This window comes from Gambusia affinis, linkage group LG22, assembly GCF_019740435.1.
Source record: "Gambusia affinis linkage group LG22, SWU_Gaff_1.0, whole genome shotgun sequence".
NCBI classification, from domain to species: domain Eukaryota; kingdom Metazoa; phylum Chordata; class Actinopteri; order Cyprinodontiformes; family Poeciliidae; genus Gambusia; species Gambusia affinis.
The window spans coordinates 7,825,548-7,845,485 of record NC_057889.1 but is presented as its reverse complement, the minus strand read 5'-3'; the positions used below and the strand labels follow the sequence as shown (position 1 = coordinate 7,845,485).

The 19,938-nt window shown below is 36.5% G+C and overlaps 1 protein-coding gene across 1 annotated transcript in view; it reads left to right on the top strand.

The window, feature by feature from the left end:
* The window catches only part of ppp2r5a (protein phosphatase 2, regulatory subunit B', alpha isoform), a 40,259-nt gene extending 24,639 nt beyond the window's left edge, over positions 1-15,620 (top strand). The window contains exons 3-13 of the mRNA XM_044107276.1: positions 1,287-1,388; positions 1,500-1,592; positions 7,689-7,819; positions 9,286-9,345; positions 9,570-9,678; positions 9,797-9,850; positions 9,985-10,035; positions 10,149-10,268; positions 11,666-11,793; positions 12,432-12,533; positions 13,726-15,620. Of these exons, the coding sequence (XP_043963211.1) occupies positions 1,287-1,388; positions 1,500-1,592; positions 7,689-7,819; positions 9,286-9,345; positions 9,570-9,678; positions 9,797-9,850; positions 9,985-10,035; positions 10,149-10,268; positions 11,666-11,793; positions 12,432-12,533; positions 13,726-13,975 (1,200 nt within the window). The 3' untranslated portion in view covers positions 13,976-15,620. The remainder of the gene's footprint in view (positions 1-1,286; positions 1,389-1,499; positions 1,593-7,688; positions 7,820-9,285; positions 9,346-9,569; positions 9,679-9,796; positions 9,851-9,984; positions 10,036-10,148; positions 10,269-11,665; positions 11,794-12,431; positions 12,534-13,725) is intronic.
* Positions 15,621-19,938: the final 4,318 nt, after the last annotated feature.

Genomic DNA, 19,938 nt, shown 5'->3' with positions numbered 1-19,938 from the left:
TTACACCAAGTTACCAAAGTCCAAAAAGGTCTGATGCCTTTGCAGCCTCTCTGACTCAGTACTTTGTTGCACTACCTTTTCCTGCTATTTCAGCTGCTTTTGAGGGTCTCTGTACTAATTAACTCTGCACAGCTGTGAACCCTTTCTTCTTTGCAAATTAACTTCTGTTCTGTCAGATTAGATGGAGAGCATCTGTAAATAGCATTATTCTTAATAATACTATTCATGTAAATCTCAGCTGGATTTACATATTTGCTCTGACTGGGCCTTTATAAAACATTGAGATTTAGACTCATAGTTCAATCAGTGTTTTCGTCTGCATCTGCTAACAGATTTTTCCACTGGATTTTCCTGTATAAAGATCCATTAATTTTTCCATTTACACAAAATCATCCCCACACCAAAATGCCGCCATTATGACTGACCGTATTTTGCGACCCGGGTGATGTAGAGGGTGAACTTTCTCCTAAATAGTTGGTACACATGATTTGTAAGCAGGTCAAATAGTGTAACTGTTGCCTTATTTGACTGGAACACCATCTTCCAAATGTTTGCTTTCTCTCCCAAATAATTTTAAGAAACCCACCCACAAAACCTCATAAGACTTTCCATTTACTTCATATTAAAGTAAATCAGTAGAAATAATTGTCCCGTATATTTGCTAGGATATCTATGAGTAATGCGAAATCAATTGGTTGAACTAGATTTTATTTTAAGAGTGTCAGTTTTCTAGGGACTGGATACAGATGCATGTCCCTCTTCTCAAATATTTTTTGAAAGAAAAAAATTAAAGTTGTGTTTTGCTTGCTTTGAACATCACAGTTATACATTTTGTGTTATGACATAAGAACCTTAATAAGATACAAGGCACTGTATTTTCAAAATGTTATCAAAAGAATCATCGGCATATGAGATGTGACGCATGCAAATGGGCTGTAAGCAAATTCATTTAGACCCACACCACGCTACAATACAGTCTGCGGTTTATTAACAGGAAGGAAGGACTGGTGTAGCAGTGTTGGTAAGCATCTGTAATGTTGGGGCAAAATTTGATGTTCCATCTACTGGAACATCCAGTAGATGCTTGTGTTAAGAGCTTGACATTAATCACAGAGGTAGAGAAACACACGGAAAACAATGATCCATACCAGGCCGAAATATTTATATAGGATCATATATTAACACAGAAATTATGTTTTTTTTTTTTCAGCATTCTTCTACCTCATTAAACATTTTGATTGTTTTATTTTCATTAAAATTTATGTTGTTTCCCCTCCTCCCTGCAGATCAGCACCAATATTTTCCGGGCTCTTCCACCAAGCGACAATCCCGATTTCGACCCAGAGGAGGATGAACCCACCTTAGAAGCTGCATGGCCTCACATCCAAGTATGTTTTCTGAACTTTTATACGTACACTTGAGATTTTATCCTTTTGTTTCAGAGTGATTGCAGAGTGTTTTTATTTTTTTTAATTAATGTTTCTTGTTTTCCTTTCCAGCTGGTCTACGAGTTTCTGCTGCGCTTCTTGGAGAATCCAGACTTTCAGCCCAGCATTGCAAAGCGATATATTGATCAGAAATTTGTGCTGCAGGTAGGTGGATTTTTTCAAATTGTTTATAATGCAACAAATGTAAATGTTTGTGAATGTAACTCAGTGTGGAAATGTAAATGAAGAAAGTTGGAGATTTCAAATGTGTCAAGTAGAGCAGACGCTATCGCCGCATTTCACCAGCCTACACTTCACTTTTTGTGGCTGAATCAGACAATCTGCTGCAACTCGTCTACATATGTCCATGCTCAGCACCCACCTACTTCAGGAATGCTTCACGTCTTGTAGCAGTTGCTAACAGGCATTATAAGGTTTGGAATGTCGGCCGAGCCACATCCGAGGTGCCTGGTTCGACTTTCCATGATGTGAGTGAGTCGTTTGTGAGCTTTAAATAGCCGCCTGTTGTTTACTCCTCAGGAGGAGAGAAGAAGAGTGTGGTCCAGCACTGGCTGGCAATAAAAGCCACCCAGAAAAGGCCTGATTAACTTCAATTATCATAAAACACAACTTTCCCAGTGAGATGTGCTGTAGCCATGAGAGCCAGAGATTCACAAGGAGGCAAAAAAAAAAAACAGAGTGAAGATTTGGTGGCTTTCTTTGTGGTTCATTATGTCCGTTTTTCTGCTCCCCCAATTCATTGGTTTGTTTTACTCTTTTGGTGATGCTGGATCAGAAAACAGCCGACATTCTGGAAAATAACCATATGTGAAGCTTATGCATGTTGTTGGGATGTGTGCTGTGGGGAACCTCAATTAGTGGCTTACTGTAATGAGGGTGTTTTGCCCCCCCTCCCAAGACGCTTATATTCATTTAAAGTAAAACCCACATCTAGTGCACAGTGTATTATTACTTCATCATTTTACCAGTTGAGCTCTGACAAAAACCGTTCATTGCTCATAAATTTCACCATGTAGATTAGTAGATTATTCTGGTGCTCAGTTTGGGCTTATGAGCCACTTGACATCTGTCTTTATTTTTAATTTGACAGCATTTTTATACATTGGGTAAAATCTGTTCCATGAATATTAGAGAAGTGAAGAGTTTCTGTTATGTGATGATCCATGGACTTGCATCAATATATTTTGGGGTCTTTTTCCTGTTGTGAAACTAAATTTACAGTTTTGTAAATGTAGAAAAATGCATTCTTGACTCATGTTTAAGTCAGTGAAGAACTATAAAGCATATCTGCTGCTTTTCAGCTTTCTACACAGCAACCTTTCTTGTAAATCCCATTTTCCATCGGTTTGTAGTATTCAATTTCTCATTTTAACCCATTTTGTTACAAATCAGGTGTGTACAATTAGTAAATTTCAGTTTTGGCTCCAAATGATTGAGGTAAATGTCAACAGAACAATTTAGGCACATACTCAAAATTTGCTAAAATTCTTTTTGTTTAACTTGAATAGTATTCACCAAAGTAATTGTGATTAGAATATTTTATCAGTAACTGAAGAGCTTTGTATTGGATCAGAACATGCATTAAACTCCATTGGATTGTGTTTTAGGGGTAAATCATTTCATATGTTTGCCTTTATGCACCTTTTTAAGTTTTGAACTTTTAGCATCGCCAAAATGCTAATATCCGCCGTGTACAATACATGCATGAAAGAATGATGCACTTTTAGGAGCTCAGTTGATGCCACCTGTTCAAAAAGTGCAGTTGGCAAATTTCCTTTGCTAAATATTATACAGTCAACTGTTGGTGGGATTATAGCGAGCAATTGGGAGTGACAGCAATTTTGCCGCAAAGTGCTTTTCCCATGTAAAATCTGAAATGTGGTTGCAAAACTTCTAGTCAATAGATGTAGACCTCCAGAATTTATTTGGCTTTCAAATTAGCTCAGGAAACTTGCGTGGAGAGTTTCTTGGAAAGGTTTAGGATATAGCCAAGCAGCTGTATCCAACCGTACATCACTAGGTTCAATTCAAAACAACAGATGCAGTGGCGTACTGGACTCTGGAGTAGTGGAGACGTGGTCTCCAAAGTGAAAATTATGCCTTTTTGTCTGGAAAACCAGTGGATGAGTATTTACCTGACTGCTTCAAGTATAAAGTTTGTTGCAGAGGGTTTTATTGTGGGACTGCTTTTTAGGAGTTGGGCTCATCCCCTTTGGTGTAAAGTGTGTTGCACAATTTTGCTCGCCCAACTTTGTTTGAATAGTTTAGGAATGGCCCACTCCTGTTCCAACATGACTACGCTCTAGTGCCCGAACCAAAGTCTGTAAACGCACAAGTGAGAGTTTAGTGTGGAAGGACATTATTGGTCAGCATAGAGTCCTGACCTCAGCATCATAAAATATCTTTGCACTAACTGGCAGGGAAGCTAAGAATTGGACCTTCTGACCTCACAAATGCACTTCTGGAAAAATGTATAACAATTTCTTTAAACAGTTTCCAAAAGCGTTTCCACAATAGTCGAAGCTGGTGTAGCGACAAAGGATGGGCCAACACAAAGAAATGACCTCTTTGGCTGTTTTATACAATATTGTAGATATACAACTTCTTAAAGATATAGAAATATATATAAATTTATATAAATAAATGTTTAAAATTCATCCATAATTTTCTGCTGCCAAATAATATTTCTAGACTGCATAACAAACACATGGAGGTAATGTTGAACAATAATAAAAATTGAAAATAAGAAAATGGAAAAATATTTGTAATTCCATACAAATAGACTATCGGATGTTCTCTATTGCATTGCCTAAAAGTTGTCCTTCATTCCTGCCTTCCTTTCTCATATCCCTTCTTCCAGATTTTTAGTTTTACATATTCCATATTTAGAGCCAGCCAGCTGCAGAAATATTTACTGTAAATTTATGGCGAGCTTTATGACTGTGAGCTCTGGAACACTGAGTCTGGAAAAGTCTGGAATGTTTGTATAAAAATGCGTTAACCTTGTTTTAAAGGCAGCATGTTGTTCTGCGTTTATATCGAGGCTAGCGCACTTTCTGAATGATTATAATACACTTATTTTTGTAGAACAGTGCATTCTGTCTCTTTGATGAGTGATGTAATGAATATAGATTGATAAAAGTTTGATAATAGGCTTCTGTAGTGAGATGATGATCAGACATGTTTTTTATTGAACTCTGCCTGCGTCCAGAGTCCCAATCAATTTATATATAACTACACATCAGTATCCAGGGACATATCTTTCCTTCAACTCGGTGCATTCATTTTCCTCTTTTTGCTGTATTTAAGTATTTCCCTGCTGATAATGTTCTACTTCATCATTCTGAAATGATGAGCATACGATGCTCCAATGTTTAACCATTTAACAATCTGGCTGACCCTCAACTAATCGTTCAACAAGTGGGTTGTCTTCTTGAAGTCTACTGCAGATTAGGATGTTCTAGCAGTTTCTGCATCCCAAAAAAGGATCGCTCTGTTTTAGACAGTTTATTGAAACACAATAAATTTCAAAATTTATACCATCAGTGTTAAAAAGGGCTGATTAAAAGCAGGTTGTTAACATGACTGTGGTTTATTCGATGTCATCCTGTTTGGATCAGTTGAGCCTTGGCAAACAAGTCGGATGAGCTTGCTCTTTAACTTCAGTCACTTTGTCAAGTTGCACCAGAATTATGCTTAAAATGTTTTCTAAGTTTTTTTTTGTTATTATTATTGTATGGGTTTCTATCTGACTGTAAAGAATGAAAGAGGGTGAGAAAATGAAGAGCACAGCCTTTAATTTGACTTTGTCCACCCAGTGTCAGTGAGAGCCTGAGGTTTTAGACAGAAATAGAAAGCTGCTCTCATATTAGAAAGTCATTTGAGTGCCAATTTAGTCATAATTAACAATGACATTGTGCAGTAATAAAAGCATCTTGGATCTCATATTTTTTTACATAAACAGTTCTGTGTATTTGTTGCATGATGACTTTGCTGAGAGCTAACGTCCTAGCGTGACCTTTTGTGATTGAATATTGATGTTTCCCCCTCAGGCGAAACCAGCGCCTCCGTATTACACTGTGGCTGTGTTCATTTCATAATAAACACAGACCCAAAGGCACATCCCATTTAAATATTATTGATCAACTTCAGTGTTGATTGAGTGCTTATGTAATTCTTGAAAGCCTACTTACTGCAAGTGAATAACCAGAGCTGCTGGAATTTTTGATGCGGATATTAATCTGTTGTTTAACTATACCACATTGTCAAATATCATGCTTTTATCACAAAAGAAATCCTTATAATGCTTGTTAATATTTACCTGACCATCACAAGTACAATTAAATGACTCAACTTACATCATCACAGTAGCACTGTACAGTATTTATGTAACTGTAGCCACATTAGTTCAAAATGAAGCAGTGAAGGTCCGAATGTTTTCAGATATATAGTTTTTAATTATTTATACTGAACAGACTCAAGGCTGAGTATTGGAAGAATCACACATTTAACTAGTCATCTAGTTTGCAACTTGCAGACTTGCAATTTTGTATTTTTCGAAAGATTGCCAATAATGCCAAATACATTACATCACACATCTCCTAATTGAAACTTTTTACTTTTATGTACCGGTAAATCTGTTCTTTGAAGATCCAGAGATCCTATGGTCTGAAAAAGTTTGGAATTTAATTAAATTTATTTCTGGGTCTGAAAAAGGAGGAAAAAATGAAGTATGAGAAAATATTTGTATTTCCAGGCTCTTCTTTTGTCCCAATTCATTCATCATTTTATTTGTAAGATTCATTCACAAATCCATGTCTGTCCACCATTCCATATATTGGGATGTTACGCAACCTGACCTGTGGACATTTCTGAAATTCATACAGATTTTTTCTCTTTCATTCCTAAAAAAGGCTTCGAAGGTCTCCGCTTTCAGAGAGCATTAGCAAATACACAACACACCAGACAGGTCAGGGATAAGGTATGAGGAGAAGTTCAAAGCAGGGGAAAGTGTTTTACACAACTGTAAGCCTACCAAGACACATTCTCCACCTGATCTGACAGGCAAGCAGTAAATGAACCATAGAAGCAGTGAAGAGGCCCACGGTAAATCTGGAGGAGCTGGAATTTGATGACAGCATAACCACATGCGAATCACCCCACACTCACTAGCTCAATAAAGTACCGAAGGTCTGCCCTCTCACTAGGTCCTCTATGAAACATGGTGGCAGCATCATGATCTCGTGATTCCTAAAGTGGTGTTAACTTTTGACAGCGCATATATTATGGAGAAGTTTCTGCTGGTACCGTTGGTTTCGGTTTTGAATGCATCTTTTCTAAAAATTCGTCCAACGTCGGCTGCAAACTTCACCAGTTTTTAAATGATTATATGTAAGGTTATAAAATGATGATTAAAATTTCCTGTGGAGCAAGAAGTAATGACATGAAAACGTTTGCATCCTTGTGCAAATCTACAGTCGCAATGCTCTGTTGCAACAGTAAGATGACATGCACCATTGAATGACACAGAACAGCTGAATGCATTTAAATCAGCAGGGAAAACAAAGCGTGCACAAACATGACGAAGTCTTTTCCTTGGCAGTAAACTGGGATAGAAACAAGCTGTTTGCCCTCTCACCAAGATGGCTGTAAAATGCGAGCAGAAGATGAGCACAAAACCCACAAACAATACTTTTTTTTATTTCGGTGGCTTTGGCTTTGCTTTCCTCAAACTGAATTATAATGATGACTCATCACATGTCTGTAAATAGCTGTTTAATTCTGGGGGCTTGAAGGCTGTTTACATTATTGAGTGCTCAGGCACATGTACTGTGTGCATGGGAAGTAAAGTGTGAGTTTCTGGTAAAACAAAGCTTGATTATTCATACTTTGTTTGGAAATAGTTGCCACTTAGCTGCATCACAGTTAGTAATCCAAGACATTTTTAGGATATTTGGGACTTAAGCAACATGACGTGGTCTAACACCACCAAGAGGAGTTATTATATGAGCTACACATGTATTGGGATGTAGAAAAGGGAGTGTATTTGAGTCATAAAGGAATTAGATCCTTTATGACTTGTAATGTCTGTTTTTAGCTCACCAGATTATGGAGGATATTTCTGTCTTCTCAAACAAAATGAAGAATTTTCTTAAAAACAAAACTCAGATTACCTTTTTTCCTGATGTTTGGCAATAAGTCAATAAGTTTTTGATAATAAGATTGTTCTTCTTTCTGCAGCTGCTGGAGCTATTTGACAGCGAGGACCCGAGGGAGCGGGACTTCCTGAAGACTGTTCTCCATCGGATTTACGGAAAATTTCTGGGCTTGAGAGCCTTCATCAGGAAGCAGATCAACAACATCTTCTTGAAGTGAGTTAAAAATTAATGGAGAACCATGTCTTTCACTGATAAATGCTGCATAGAAATATGGACAGATTAATTTGTGTGGAATACATTCCAGAAAATGAAAGTTTTATCATTTATCAAATAAATGCAGAATGGAAAAGTTGGTTAAAAATGTCTACTAAATCTCTGACTTTACCCAGAAAGCCTTTTGTTTCCAGGTGTAGTTTCCAGAAATGAGCATAACTCGTTAATTTTCATCTAACAGCTCAGATTCCCTCATGATTACTAAGGAGACTCGAAGCTGAGTGAGAAGCATCACTTATTCTTACCAGCAGTTCTCTGCAGCTTTATTGCTGCTGTTGCTGTGTGACAATGAGCTTTGGATGATTGAGGCAGGGAACGCTTGATGTCGTTTCCAACGGGCGAGGTGGCAAAACGGGTGACCCCGACGTTGGTCATCTGCCATGGAGGATAAAAATAGGGCCACAGTTGTCAGGCTCTGTACATAGCAGACAGATGGAAATGCTTTATCAAACAGGTGAAGGTGAATTATGTATAGCTCATTGATTATTTTTGTTTGTTTCTTTGTCGTGGTGACACCTGATTCAGATTTACTTTTACATATGGATATTACTGTGGAAAATTTTGGGCTGGCCCTCGTTTCCTAAAATTTCCCTTCCAAGGAGACTGATATTTCTATCATTATTTTCATAGTAGTGTCAATAGTTTTCAACTCAGTTTTTTTTTTATATATATACTACAGCTACTGTTTTGGTCATTTTCAATCAAACATAAGAATCATTTAAAGATATTTGAGCAAAAAAATGATTTAAATTGGATCTTTGTGCACAGTTTTTGTTGTTGGATCAATAAAGTACCAAAAATAACAGTTATAGTCATAAAATTGCATTTTAGTCAGCAACATGGTTCTTAAAAGTTGTCCTACAGTAGGATGCAACTCTTATTTCCCTTTGAAACAAAACCAGCTGTGTTTGAGACTTCTAGAAATTATTTGATCTATCAGTTTATTATTGTAGAATAGGAGGGACTTTTAGGTATGATGATGCTCCCACTGCAGTGTTTGTTCAAAAAACAAATCAAATAGAGGACATTTGAAGAGCCCTTGTTGAAGTGGCAGTCTTTTTTTCCTACGGTTTTCCTGTTCCTGAACCTGTTCATTTGTAATTAGATCTATAAATTCTTTGTTTCCATTGTATTTTTCTCTTGGTTTTGTTTTTGGAGAGAAGTTAACTTTGATTTCTCATAATTTAAACAAAGCCTCTTTTCTGCTGCCTAAAATACTCAAATATTTTTAGGTTTTCTTAAGCACACATTGTTCATGTTTGTTTCATAAACTATATATTGCTTTCAGAAAGCCTGGAGTTAATATTCACTCAGATTCAAGTAATCTGATTAATCTCATCCAGTTTTAAAGTTTCATGTTTTAATAATGTTATATCTTTGCTTGTTTTGTTTTTTTTCTTCTCAAGGTTCATTTATGAAACCGAACACTTTAATGGTGTGGCTGAACTGCTGGAGATCCTCGGAAGGTGAGGGAACGTTAAAATAAAAGGTTTTTGGGTTTTTCTTTGTTATAAATAAAACAAATTATGCTGATTTAATCTGTCTCTGTACATCGTGGTACGTTTGATTGTGTCCTGATCTGGCTTGTAGGCATGAGCAGAATGAGCATGCTGTTTGGAAAACAGCCGTTCTGCTGAAGGGATTTCTTTGTGTTTTCTGTAATCTAGCGAGCCGTGTTTTTTATTTACAGTATCATCAACGGTTTCGCGTTGCCTCTGAAAGCAGAACACAAGCAGTTCCTGATGAAGGTGCTCATCCCGTTGCACACAGCTAAAGGATTGTCCCTTTTCCATGCACAGGTAGAAGAAAAAAAAATCTGATCTCTTTATTGCAGCACCTTCTAGTGGCTTGGAAATAAAAATGCATGTTTTTTTTTGTTTTTTTTTTTTTTTGTTTTTTGTTTTTCCTGTACTTCAGCTGGCTTACTGTGTGGTTCAGTTCCTGGAGAAAGATCCCACGCTTACTGAGCCGGTACTGTTTTTATCCTTCCTCCCACTCAAAGCTCACTGCACTAGATTAGTCTGCAGCTGCGAATTATTTTATAGTGGTTACTAGAAACCACCCACATGAATGAGCATAAAATAGAATTTCTGATGTCTCTAAAGGTGATCCGTGGCCTGTTGAAGTTTTGGCCGAAAACCTGCAGCCAAAAAGAGGTATACTTCGTCTCTGTTCAGTTTTCAGCTATTTCTGTCTGTTATGTGGTGCTAGTTTTTTTGTTTGTTTGTTTGTTTGTTTTTTTGTGTGTAATTTTCACCTTCCCACTTAGGTGATGTTTCTGGGCGAAATAGAGGAGATCCTGGATGTCATCGAACCGTCGCAGTTTAAAAAGATCCAAGAGCCATTATTCAAGCAGATTGCTAAATGTGTGTCCAACCCACATTTTCAGGTAAGCTCAAAATACACAGATGTAAAGAAGAATCTTTTTAACCCTGAAAGGTTTTAGTTAATAGTAAAACATCAAAACCTAACAGAAGAACATGAACTGTTACACAAAGACTAAACACGGAAACCTTTTATTAATATCGAGTTTACTGTTCATTTAAATCAACTTGTTTTTAGTCAGATGGAATTTAAGTGACCAGCAATGCTTGTTCATAATATCTTAGCCAATTATACTTTCCTCAGACCTTTGTGCATATCACTAAATTAACTGAAGAGATGTAATTCTTTCCAGATTTGCATCAGTTTACTATAGTTCCTTTTTTCTGAATGCTTGAAGTTTGATTCATTTCAGGTCTAAATAAGTGTGGGCAAGAAAAGGTTTATTTCCAGACCTTTTAGACTAGAAGTAAATGTTTTCATTTCTACATATTAGTTGCTTCAGTCTTTTTGCAAACTGGTTAAACCATAGGCCAACGTAGCCAGAAACAAGAAAGAATTTACTTAATAAATGTATTTTCTTTGTTTTAAAGATGCTTGTTTTTTTAGAAATGGTATGCCACCAGAAAACCTGCCTAGTTATTAAAGAAAAGTCTCAAATTGTGTCCGTCAATGCCAAAAAGCCTTGCGTTTATTTCCAGATGTAGTCTCACCTGTTGACGAACTTTTTACCTGCAAGGATGAGCAGAAAAACAGGAACTTTTAATTACTGAGCACAAAGTAGAGAAATTACCCTCAGGTAAATGAGACCGTAAATGTTGGTGAGAAGCGTAGCAGAGGTTTATTTTATAAAACTTATAAAGCTGTGGCCAGTTACCTAGAAAAAAATGTGCAAGATTGACAATGTTTAAATTTTTAAAAATTATTTCTTTAGGTCATAAATGACTTATAATGAGATTTGTTGTAAATCTGTAATGGTGTTTTACTGCATAAATACACGTTAAACTTTTTTAAATGTTACTTTTTCCAGATTAAATTGAGTTTTTAGGAACAGTTTTGGGAATGTTAACCCGTTTTACATAAGCAGACTCTGCTTACTTGAAGAAGATGGAGCTGTAGGTGCCATTATTACTAAATGTTATAAATAAAAGGTTTGTGGATGATTTTAGCTTCTCAGAGATCCAATCTCTTTTATTGTTTGACCTTTCCTGACAAAAAACAGGCCTTTAGCATTAGATGCTTCATTAGGTGTCAAATGTTTATTAGACATAAAAATGTTTCTGCATCCTAATTAAACTCAGACCTTTAATAAAGAGGAGACTAATGGATTCAAAAGCTTTGTGTTAGCAGTTTTAATGTTGTGAGCTTTGATTTGTTGATATTTGAAACTCATTTTAGATAATAAATAAATAAATAAAAATTGTGGTTTTGTTTTTCTGATGTTCCCTCTGTGTGTCCTGACAGGTAGCAGAGCGGGCGCTGTACTTCTGGAACAACGAATACATCCTCAGCCTCATCGAGGAGAATATCGATAAGATCCTTCCCATCATGTTCAGCAGCTTGTACAAAATCTCTAAAGAGCACTGGAACCAGTACGTACTGTTGCTGTAGGAGGTGTAAAAATAATCTTAGGAAGGGCAGGGACTGATTACATAAGCTAGTTATTTAAATGAAAGAACAGAAAAGGGACATTTTTATTTAAACTTAATTTTGAGTAAATGTAAAGATGAGCTTTCATGCACATAATCCTTGTGTGGTCTGTTTTTAAATCTGTGTTTATATGCACACAGTTGATTCAGACAAATGGCACCATCATGTTTGTCACAGATAATTTAGCACAAGTTTCTGTTTTCTTCATACACTTTCTGCCTTTCAGACAAATAATAGAGGCATGTTTGAATTTGTATACATGCATTATGTACATCATGACCTTAAGAAAATATTGTCTCTTTGGTCAATTGCTCTTGTGGTGTAATAATTCCAAGGCTCAGAAAATAATTTTAACATGCAATTATATCAATTTCATTGTTTTCTTTTTATTTATTTTTATTATCTTGCATGTTAACTAGATTAACTTAAAAAGGACTGGCTGAGTGAATATAGGCAGCAAAAGTCCAAAGAAAAGCTTAAATACTTTAAAGGTTGACATAATAATAAAATCCATTTTAAAAGTTAAATCCAATTTGTGAACCATCTTCCTGAAGCTCTTGAGTGTTTTTTTCTGTTTCAGGACAATCGTGGCTTTGATCTACAACGTCCTGAAGACACTGATGGAGATGAACTGCCCTCTGTTTGACGAACTGACAGCTTCCTATAAAGCACAAAAGCAGCGGTAAGAAGCATTAAACCTCCATTTACCTCCAATATCAAATATTAGTGACAGTTTTCATAATTTTTAAAGACTAATATCACCAAAAACAATTTACCTACTCAACAATAAGGCTGTAGCGATACACTTTTCTCACAATACAATATGATACAGTACTCTGTTCACATTACGATATATATCATGATATTCAGCAAGCGATACAATTAGATACATTTTTACAATTTTTGGTTATCCTTATTCACTTATATAATGTAATTTATCTATTTCATTTCTTTATTTAATTAATTAATTGTAACTGAATGTTTCATTGTGTCATTTTTAATGTACACGTGCAACTGGGTAAAAAAAAAATGTAACGTGTGATAACTGTCATTTAATTCATGTGGATTTGACATAAACTCAAAATTTAATCTTTTGATACTCGTGGATGAAAAATCAATGCTATCCGAGGAAAAATCTATCGACAAATATTGTAGCTCTCAGTTGGCCTTGCTGAAAATGAGGAGTGGAAAAATACCTTCACTATATTTATTTCAGACAAGGATACAGTTAACAATTAGCTGATAGGATGGCCAAACTTTTTCCTGAGTTAGAATTTATGTTTTCAGGGCGTCGGCTCCACCACCCATTTGTTGAGACCGTGATCAGATGAAATAATTTTTTCCATTCGTCCGTAAAGCTACACTTACATTAATCATATAATGCGCATCCGCCCACAGTGTTCAGTCTATCTGCTCACCTGTATAAATAAACATGCAGCACTCTTCACCGCTGTTCGCTTTGAACCGGCCACCAGGAAGCAGCTCTGGGAGGAGAAAAGACTACCGTACTCCAGACATCGCGCCAGTCTTTTTAAGGATGTTTAATGGTCCCCTGAAACATTATCATCAACCAATAAAATCCTCCCAGGCCGAATTTGAAAACAGGACGTGATGCTGCAAACACTTAGCTTTCGTCAACAACTCAGGTGGAACTGAGAGCGCTGGGCAACGCAAGTAATAACCCGGGCGGAACACGGTGCATTAAATAATAAAATATAACTTCACTTACATGTTTTTAATAGTTTATACAAAGATTACAAGCTTAAAAATAAATCAATTTCAGAGGAAAATTAAAAAAAGAAAAAGTGGGCATCAATATTTCAGCATTTTGTATTGAGTTGGTTGTCTGAATATACATTGTTTTGTTCTTCCAGAGAGATGATGAAGGAGCAGGAACGGGACGAGCTGTGGAAGAAGCTGGAGGAGCTGCAGGTCAGCCGCGCCTCTGAGGTCCAGAACAACAGCCACGGGTCACCTGCAGCCCTTAACAACAACAACAGTAACAACAACAATAATGAACCCCAGGAGAGCAGCGACGATGTTGAAGCTACTGCCGTCATCATGGAAGACCTCCATCAAGACACCACCGACATAGCCTGCGAGAACGTCTCATGTGCCAAATGACAGCGGATGGCGGCTTTTTATTCTGAAACGCTTCAACTTTCAGGACCGTTGGAGGAAGATTAACAAGGATGTAACACAAATTACACCTCAGCAGTATAATAAATCTTAGATCTACAAAGAACACCAGCAGTTCTTTGTATATATAAATATATATTTCCTCTTAAGACTATTTTTTTGGATGTTGCAGTGTGGCAGCCGTATGTTTATATGTCTGATCAGAGCTGTATCCTTCCACGTCTAGTTTCCTAATCGGTAATGTTTTCTTTTTCTCGTGCTCGGTGTATGATACATGGGAAGGAGAGGAAATGATGACTTGAATTTACCGTTTCCAACCGTGCTGCACTTAGAAGTAAACAAGCCGAACAGCTATTTAAAGATGTCTATTTTTAATGTGCTTTTCCTCATCGCTGCCCACACCTGTAGGTGCAAACCTGAAACGAGAAGGGAACTCGAATGTTGGGAGTGTTTTTCTTTGTTCTTCGCACATGGGACCAGACCCAGATAAATGCAGACACCCGTATATATATTTATACAGAGAGCTGTTTATATGCAGAAAAAAAAATGTAAAAATTGTTGTGAGGAGATGAAGAATCATGGCCATAAATGATTTATGATAAACGGATATTATTCCTGAAATCACTCTGCTTTAGACTACAAATTTAAAAGTGATTAATACTTAAGGTAAATGTAATATTTTTTTAGCCTATTTTTGTGGTTTCTGGTGTTGGTAAATACTTTTTCATCTTGGTGAAAACATGAAGCTAATACATTTGTCACTGTTTATAAAAGGAGTCACACTAAAGTATTGAGAAAAGGGCTTTTGATATTCAAAAAAAATAAGCTTTTTGATTTAAAGGAGTAGCTCAGCATTTCAACTGTGCGCCTGTAAATGATGGCTTTGTCCTGAGAATAAAAAAATCTACCAAATTAAACTTAAAAAGCACACTAACACCTTTATGCTTTATTGAGAATATGCATTACAAGAAAATTAAAACTATCAAATAACGCAACACAGACGGCAAACATTTACCACTATAATGACTTGTTCCTTTAAAACCTTTAATCTAAAAAGACCAAAAAAAAAAAAAAAAGCCTGAGCATTGATGAAGATGAATATTTTTGGGTCATCCAGGAATGGGATGCAAAATAAGCTTCTGTGTATTTTTGGAGTGTATTTATTGAGCTTGGAGGCTACTTACAGGGAAATGCCACTCGGCTTCGACGTTGCTGTGGTTGAGCAACAGTTAAAATCGACTCGGCTCCTTCCTGGTGCTAAACTAGACGTAGTGTTGCTCTCTTACCAAGAAAATTGCACCAGAAAACCCATGAAAGATGAGAAATCCAGACCCTCAGTGACTTTTTGCCTGATGCATCTAATCTTGGGAGCTCAAACATGATGTGAAAAGTGCGACCCCTGACCTCCACAGTTTATAGGAAAGACTTCTGAAAGCCAGCGCTGAATGGTGTTCTTTATGAACCTGATGTCTGCTCTTGTTTCTGCTCTGTTCAGTTCATCTGTCTTCTCTGATGCCTTTCTGTCAGTACAGCATTCCAGCCTCTGTGAACTTTAAAACGGGGAACCTGTTTTGTAATCACAGACACTGTTTGGGTTTCACCATCAAATAAAGTCTACTTTATCTTTCTATTCAAAGCGTAACTGTTTCTTTTCTTTCTTTTTTTTTTTTGGTGAAACATTGCAGTTTTCTGTAAAGATCAGCAGGGGGTGCAAAGTTTCTACTTATTTTAAATAATGCCTTGGAAAAGGATTCATGCTCAAACTTTCCTGCTTTGTCATGTGATAACCACACTTTTTAATGAGATTTAATAAGAATAAGAATGAAGTCGACATGGAAAACTACATATCAAGGACATTTGGTACTCATTAAAGCTATTCTTTCTCTGTCTCCAAGTTCAACTACAGAAAGTGTGTCCTGGTGGCTTTGCAATTCTGTCACACACTTCAGATTGGAACAGATCTGTGTGAGCTGCTCAAATCTTAAGATGTTTTGTCACCTAACTTTGTTTTAAACCTGACAGCTTATTCCCACACTCATCTGCCATAGTTCTTGGTCTTGATGCTTTCTTCTTTAATATCCTCTGAAAATCATCAGAGGCCTTAAAATAAATTCCAGTGAATGTTCATGTTTTTGGCGGTAATGTGACATAAAGATAACTTTAAGTAAGAATTTTTAAAAAACCTTTACAGCAGAAATTCTTTGTCTGTCTTTCTTGTCTTTTCTGAATTGCTTTCATAATTCTTGTGACTGTTCATTTGTTCTTTTTTTTAAGCACACACAGCAGCATGCCGTCATAGTTGAGTACAAAGAACTAAAAATGAGGAAAAATAAGGTGGCATCATAAAACATAAAGAACTGTTAATAACGACCACGTTCAAAGAAAGTTCTGGACACTTAAGGTATTTATAATGTGTGGTTTTACAGATTTATACTTTGAAAGTTTTTGTGGTTGTCACCTCCACAAGTTAATTAATCCAAACTATTTTCCCTAAATCATAGCGTGATCATTTCCATGAGTCAAAATGAGGCTTTGAAACCTAAGAGTATGTCATGCCAAGCATGGTGGAGGCAGCATCATTCTGTGGGTCTGTTTCTAAGGCAGTGGTACTGGTGCATCCCACAGTGTGGTTGTAATAAAGAATGAGGAGTTTAAAACTGAAATATTCAGTTCTTCCTTAAATTACGACCGGATTGTTGAAACTTTGACAGCTCTTTATCCCTAAAGGAAAATTATCTAAAACTCACTTCTATGTATGTTTCTGTAGGGTTGAATATGTCTTCATGTTCCTGTTTTATCCCAAGAGGTAATTTTTTAAGCTTGTTAAATTGTAATTTAATTTACTATGCAGTAAACTTTGACTTAAATTGGGTATATGGAAACATTTTAAAAGATTTAGTCACGAACCAAAGAGCTGAAGCAGACTGTGCTGCTCAGGCAGCTATAAATCATCCCATCTTCTTGCTGCTAAATATATAAGATTTAAAATAGTCATGCCAAGTTTATCACATGAATACAAGGAGTCATTCTCAGTAACACAGCTTTTCTAAATATAGACATTTTAACTGCACACTGAGATGATTGAGTTGTTTCCTAGCAACCCTCCATTATCCAGTGATTCAGTCATTTCCGTCAGGTTTTCCTCTCTAATCTGTGACTTCCTCTTCCAGACGCTCCACATTAGTTTGAGCTCATTAGGTTGTTATTTTTATTCCCAAAAGTTTAGTTGTTCAGCAAGCAAATCCCAGGAAGATTCAACTGGAGAGCTGATTTTTATTTCAGGTCAGTCACTGTAGTGATGCCAAGTGACTGGAACCAGTAGAACTGAAAGCTGAAATAAAATCAAAAGCTCCAACGAAGTATCACTGTAAGGATGTGAAAACTTTTGCAGCTGCATTTTTGCAGATTTCTGATTGTTTTTATATTATACCCTCTTTTTTATGTTGAATTGTTCTTGGTATTTGTCAAGCAGAAAAAGTTCAGACATTATTAATCTTGGTCTGACTTTTTTTATGTGAAACCAGGAATTTGTACTTCACTATTTAAATGTTAACTGCATGTATTTTCATCATCATCATCATCATCAAAATAAATAAAAAAACTCAAATCAAAGGGTAGATTCTTTAAAATGTTCCAATATAATAAGATATGATTTAGAGGTTTCCACACCTTAACCATAGGTGTGAATGAGTATTTTTTGAGTTCTGTGAAATAACACAAGGTGTTGAACAGACAATTCACCTCAACTGTCCAGTGGCTTCATTTGACCTCAAGACTCTTTCCCAGAACTAACATCTCCAACACTCCCACGAGTGAGGAAGTCACATGTAAACTCACCAATAATAAACACTGCGGCAAAACAATGCAATTGAGTTGAGAAGCTGAACGTGGCTGAAAGAGACAAAAAATTGGTCCAAAGCTCCCCTTTCTAAATTCCTGTTTGAACAGCGCAGGCTGTGTTTGAATGTTTCCGACAGAAGATGAGCACCGAGAGGTTTAATCAGGTTTTGAAGAATGAGTTGCCGGTGATGTAACCATGGGACAATGGACTGCATTGATGGGAACAAAGCATGCCAATGTTTTCCGCACTGAATCCAGTGTAAACCTAATTGCAGTTCACAATGCTTTGTTAGGAGTTTCAGCTGCAGTAACTTAAAAACCCCCCAAAAAACAGTCAAGTTTAAAGCTCAACGCTGTCAGTGTGAAAGAGAATGACTTTTCATTTAAGTGCACTCTAAAAATCTGTATTTTATCTCAATTTATTGCCTTTTTATGGACTCTTTTGCTATATTGTATTGTTTTTGTGTTACCGTGGCGATGGATGGTTGCTGTGAAATGTTGCCTCGGTGCAGAGGTGGGTAGAAACTAGTTACATTTACTTAGTAACTTTACTTGAGTAAATCTTTGGAAAACATACTTTTAGGAGTATTTTTACTATGCTGTTCATTTTACATTTACGTGAGTAATTTTTTATTTTTTTTTAATTTTTTAAGTATCATTACTATTTTATATTTTGGTCCATCTGATATTGAAATTTTCAAATATTAATTGATTGATATTTTGATCAGTTACTCTTTATTTCAACGACCTTTTTACCAAATACTTCTTGCCTTTACTTGAGTCATTTCTTTGAAAGCTACTTTTTACTTTTAATTGAGTAAAACTATGTTGAGGTAGTGCTACTTTAACATACTTTTGGGCAACCTCTTGTTGGGTGGTCATTAATGTCTTCATTGAAACTTGCAGGTGTTTTCGTTAAGGCATTTGGAAAAATGTGTTGCTTTGCAAATCTGCAAGGTAAAGAAAATCTTTGAGAAATAAACGAGAGAGGAAATCTGCTGGTAAGTTCCTCTCAAGATATTAAAAGTCACCAGTTAAGTTAGACTGTGCCAGGTGGAAGTTTTGGTAAATTATTAGCAGTAACTGCTGCAATCAAGCCAGTCATGACAACAGAGGCCTCTTCTGAATTGGCTTCATGCTGAGCTTTTCATGAGCACCTAGAAACCATTAACTCCTCCAAATAAGAAGAAAACAAATCCTGCAGGAGCGGCGCCAACAACAAAAGGCCAAGGGTTGTGTTTGTTTGTTTGTTTGTTTGAAGGCCTCCTCGCTAGAGTTAACAATAAAACCTGGTTTTATAATTCAAATAATTTGCAAATATTTTCAATGTTTTAAGCACACTTTTAATTTGTGTAAAGTTTACAATTACTATAACTCAAGAAAAATATCTTCAATTTGCCTCAAAGTGAACTTAAAAAGTTGGTAAACCTTTAAATGTTGCACTTCTTATAACCATATTACATAAACTTGCAACCCAAGAATGCCATAAGATTCTTAAGATAAAAATATGTTGTTTTTTTTCTTACATATTTGTTAAAACTGTTACTCCTAACAGCATAACATGAGACTGTTTCTGCTGGAAGTTTCTTATTGTTAGTTCTCCTTTTCTTTGGTCAGTCTGAGGAATTGCTGTCAAGTCAGTGACTAGATGCATCCGGCTGGGTTTCATTATTGAACAATTTATTTTTCTTACATTGGCACAGTTGGTAGAGCTGTTGCCTTGCAACAAGAAGTTCCTGGGTTCGATTCCCGGCCCGGGGTCTTTCTGCATGGAGTTTACATGTTCTCCCTATGCATGCGTGGGTTCTCTCTGTGTACTCTGGCTTCCTCCCACAGTCCAAAAACATGACAGTTAGGTTAATTGGTCTTTCTAAATTCTCTGTAGGTGTGTGTGTGTGTGTGTGTGTGTGTGTGCATGGTTGTTTGTCCTGTTTGTCTCTGTGTTGCCCTGCGACAGACTGGCGACCTGTACAGGGTGTATCCTGACTCTCGCCCAGAACGTTAGCTTGAGATAGGCACCAGCATCTCTCCCGACCCCATTAAGGACAAGGATGTTAGAAAATGGATGGGTGAATGGTATTACTTATGGGTTATATTATGAAAGGTTT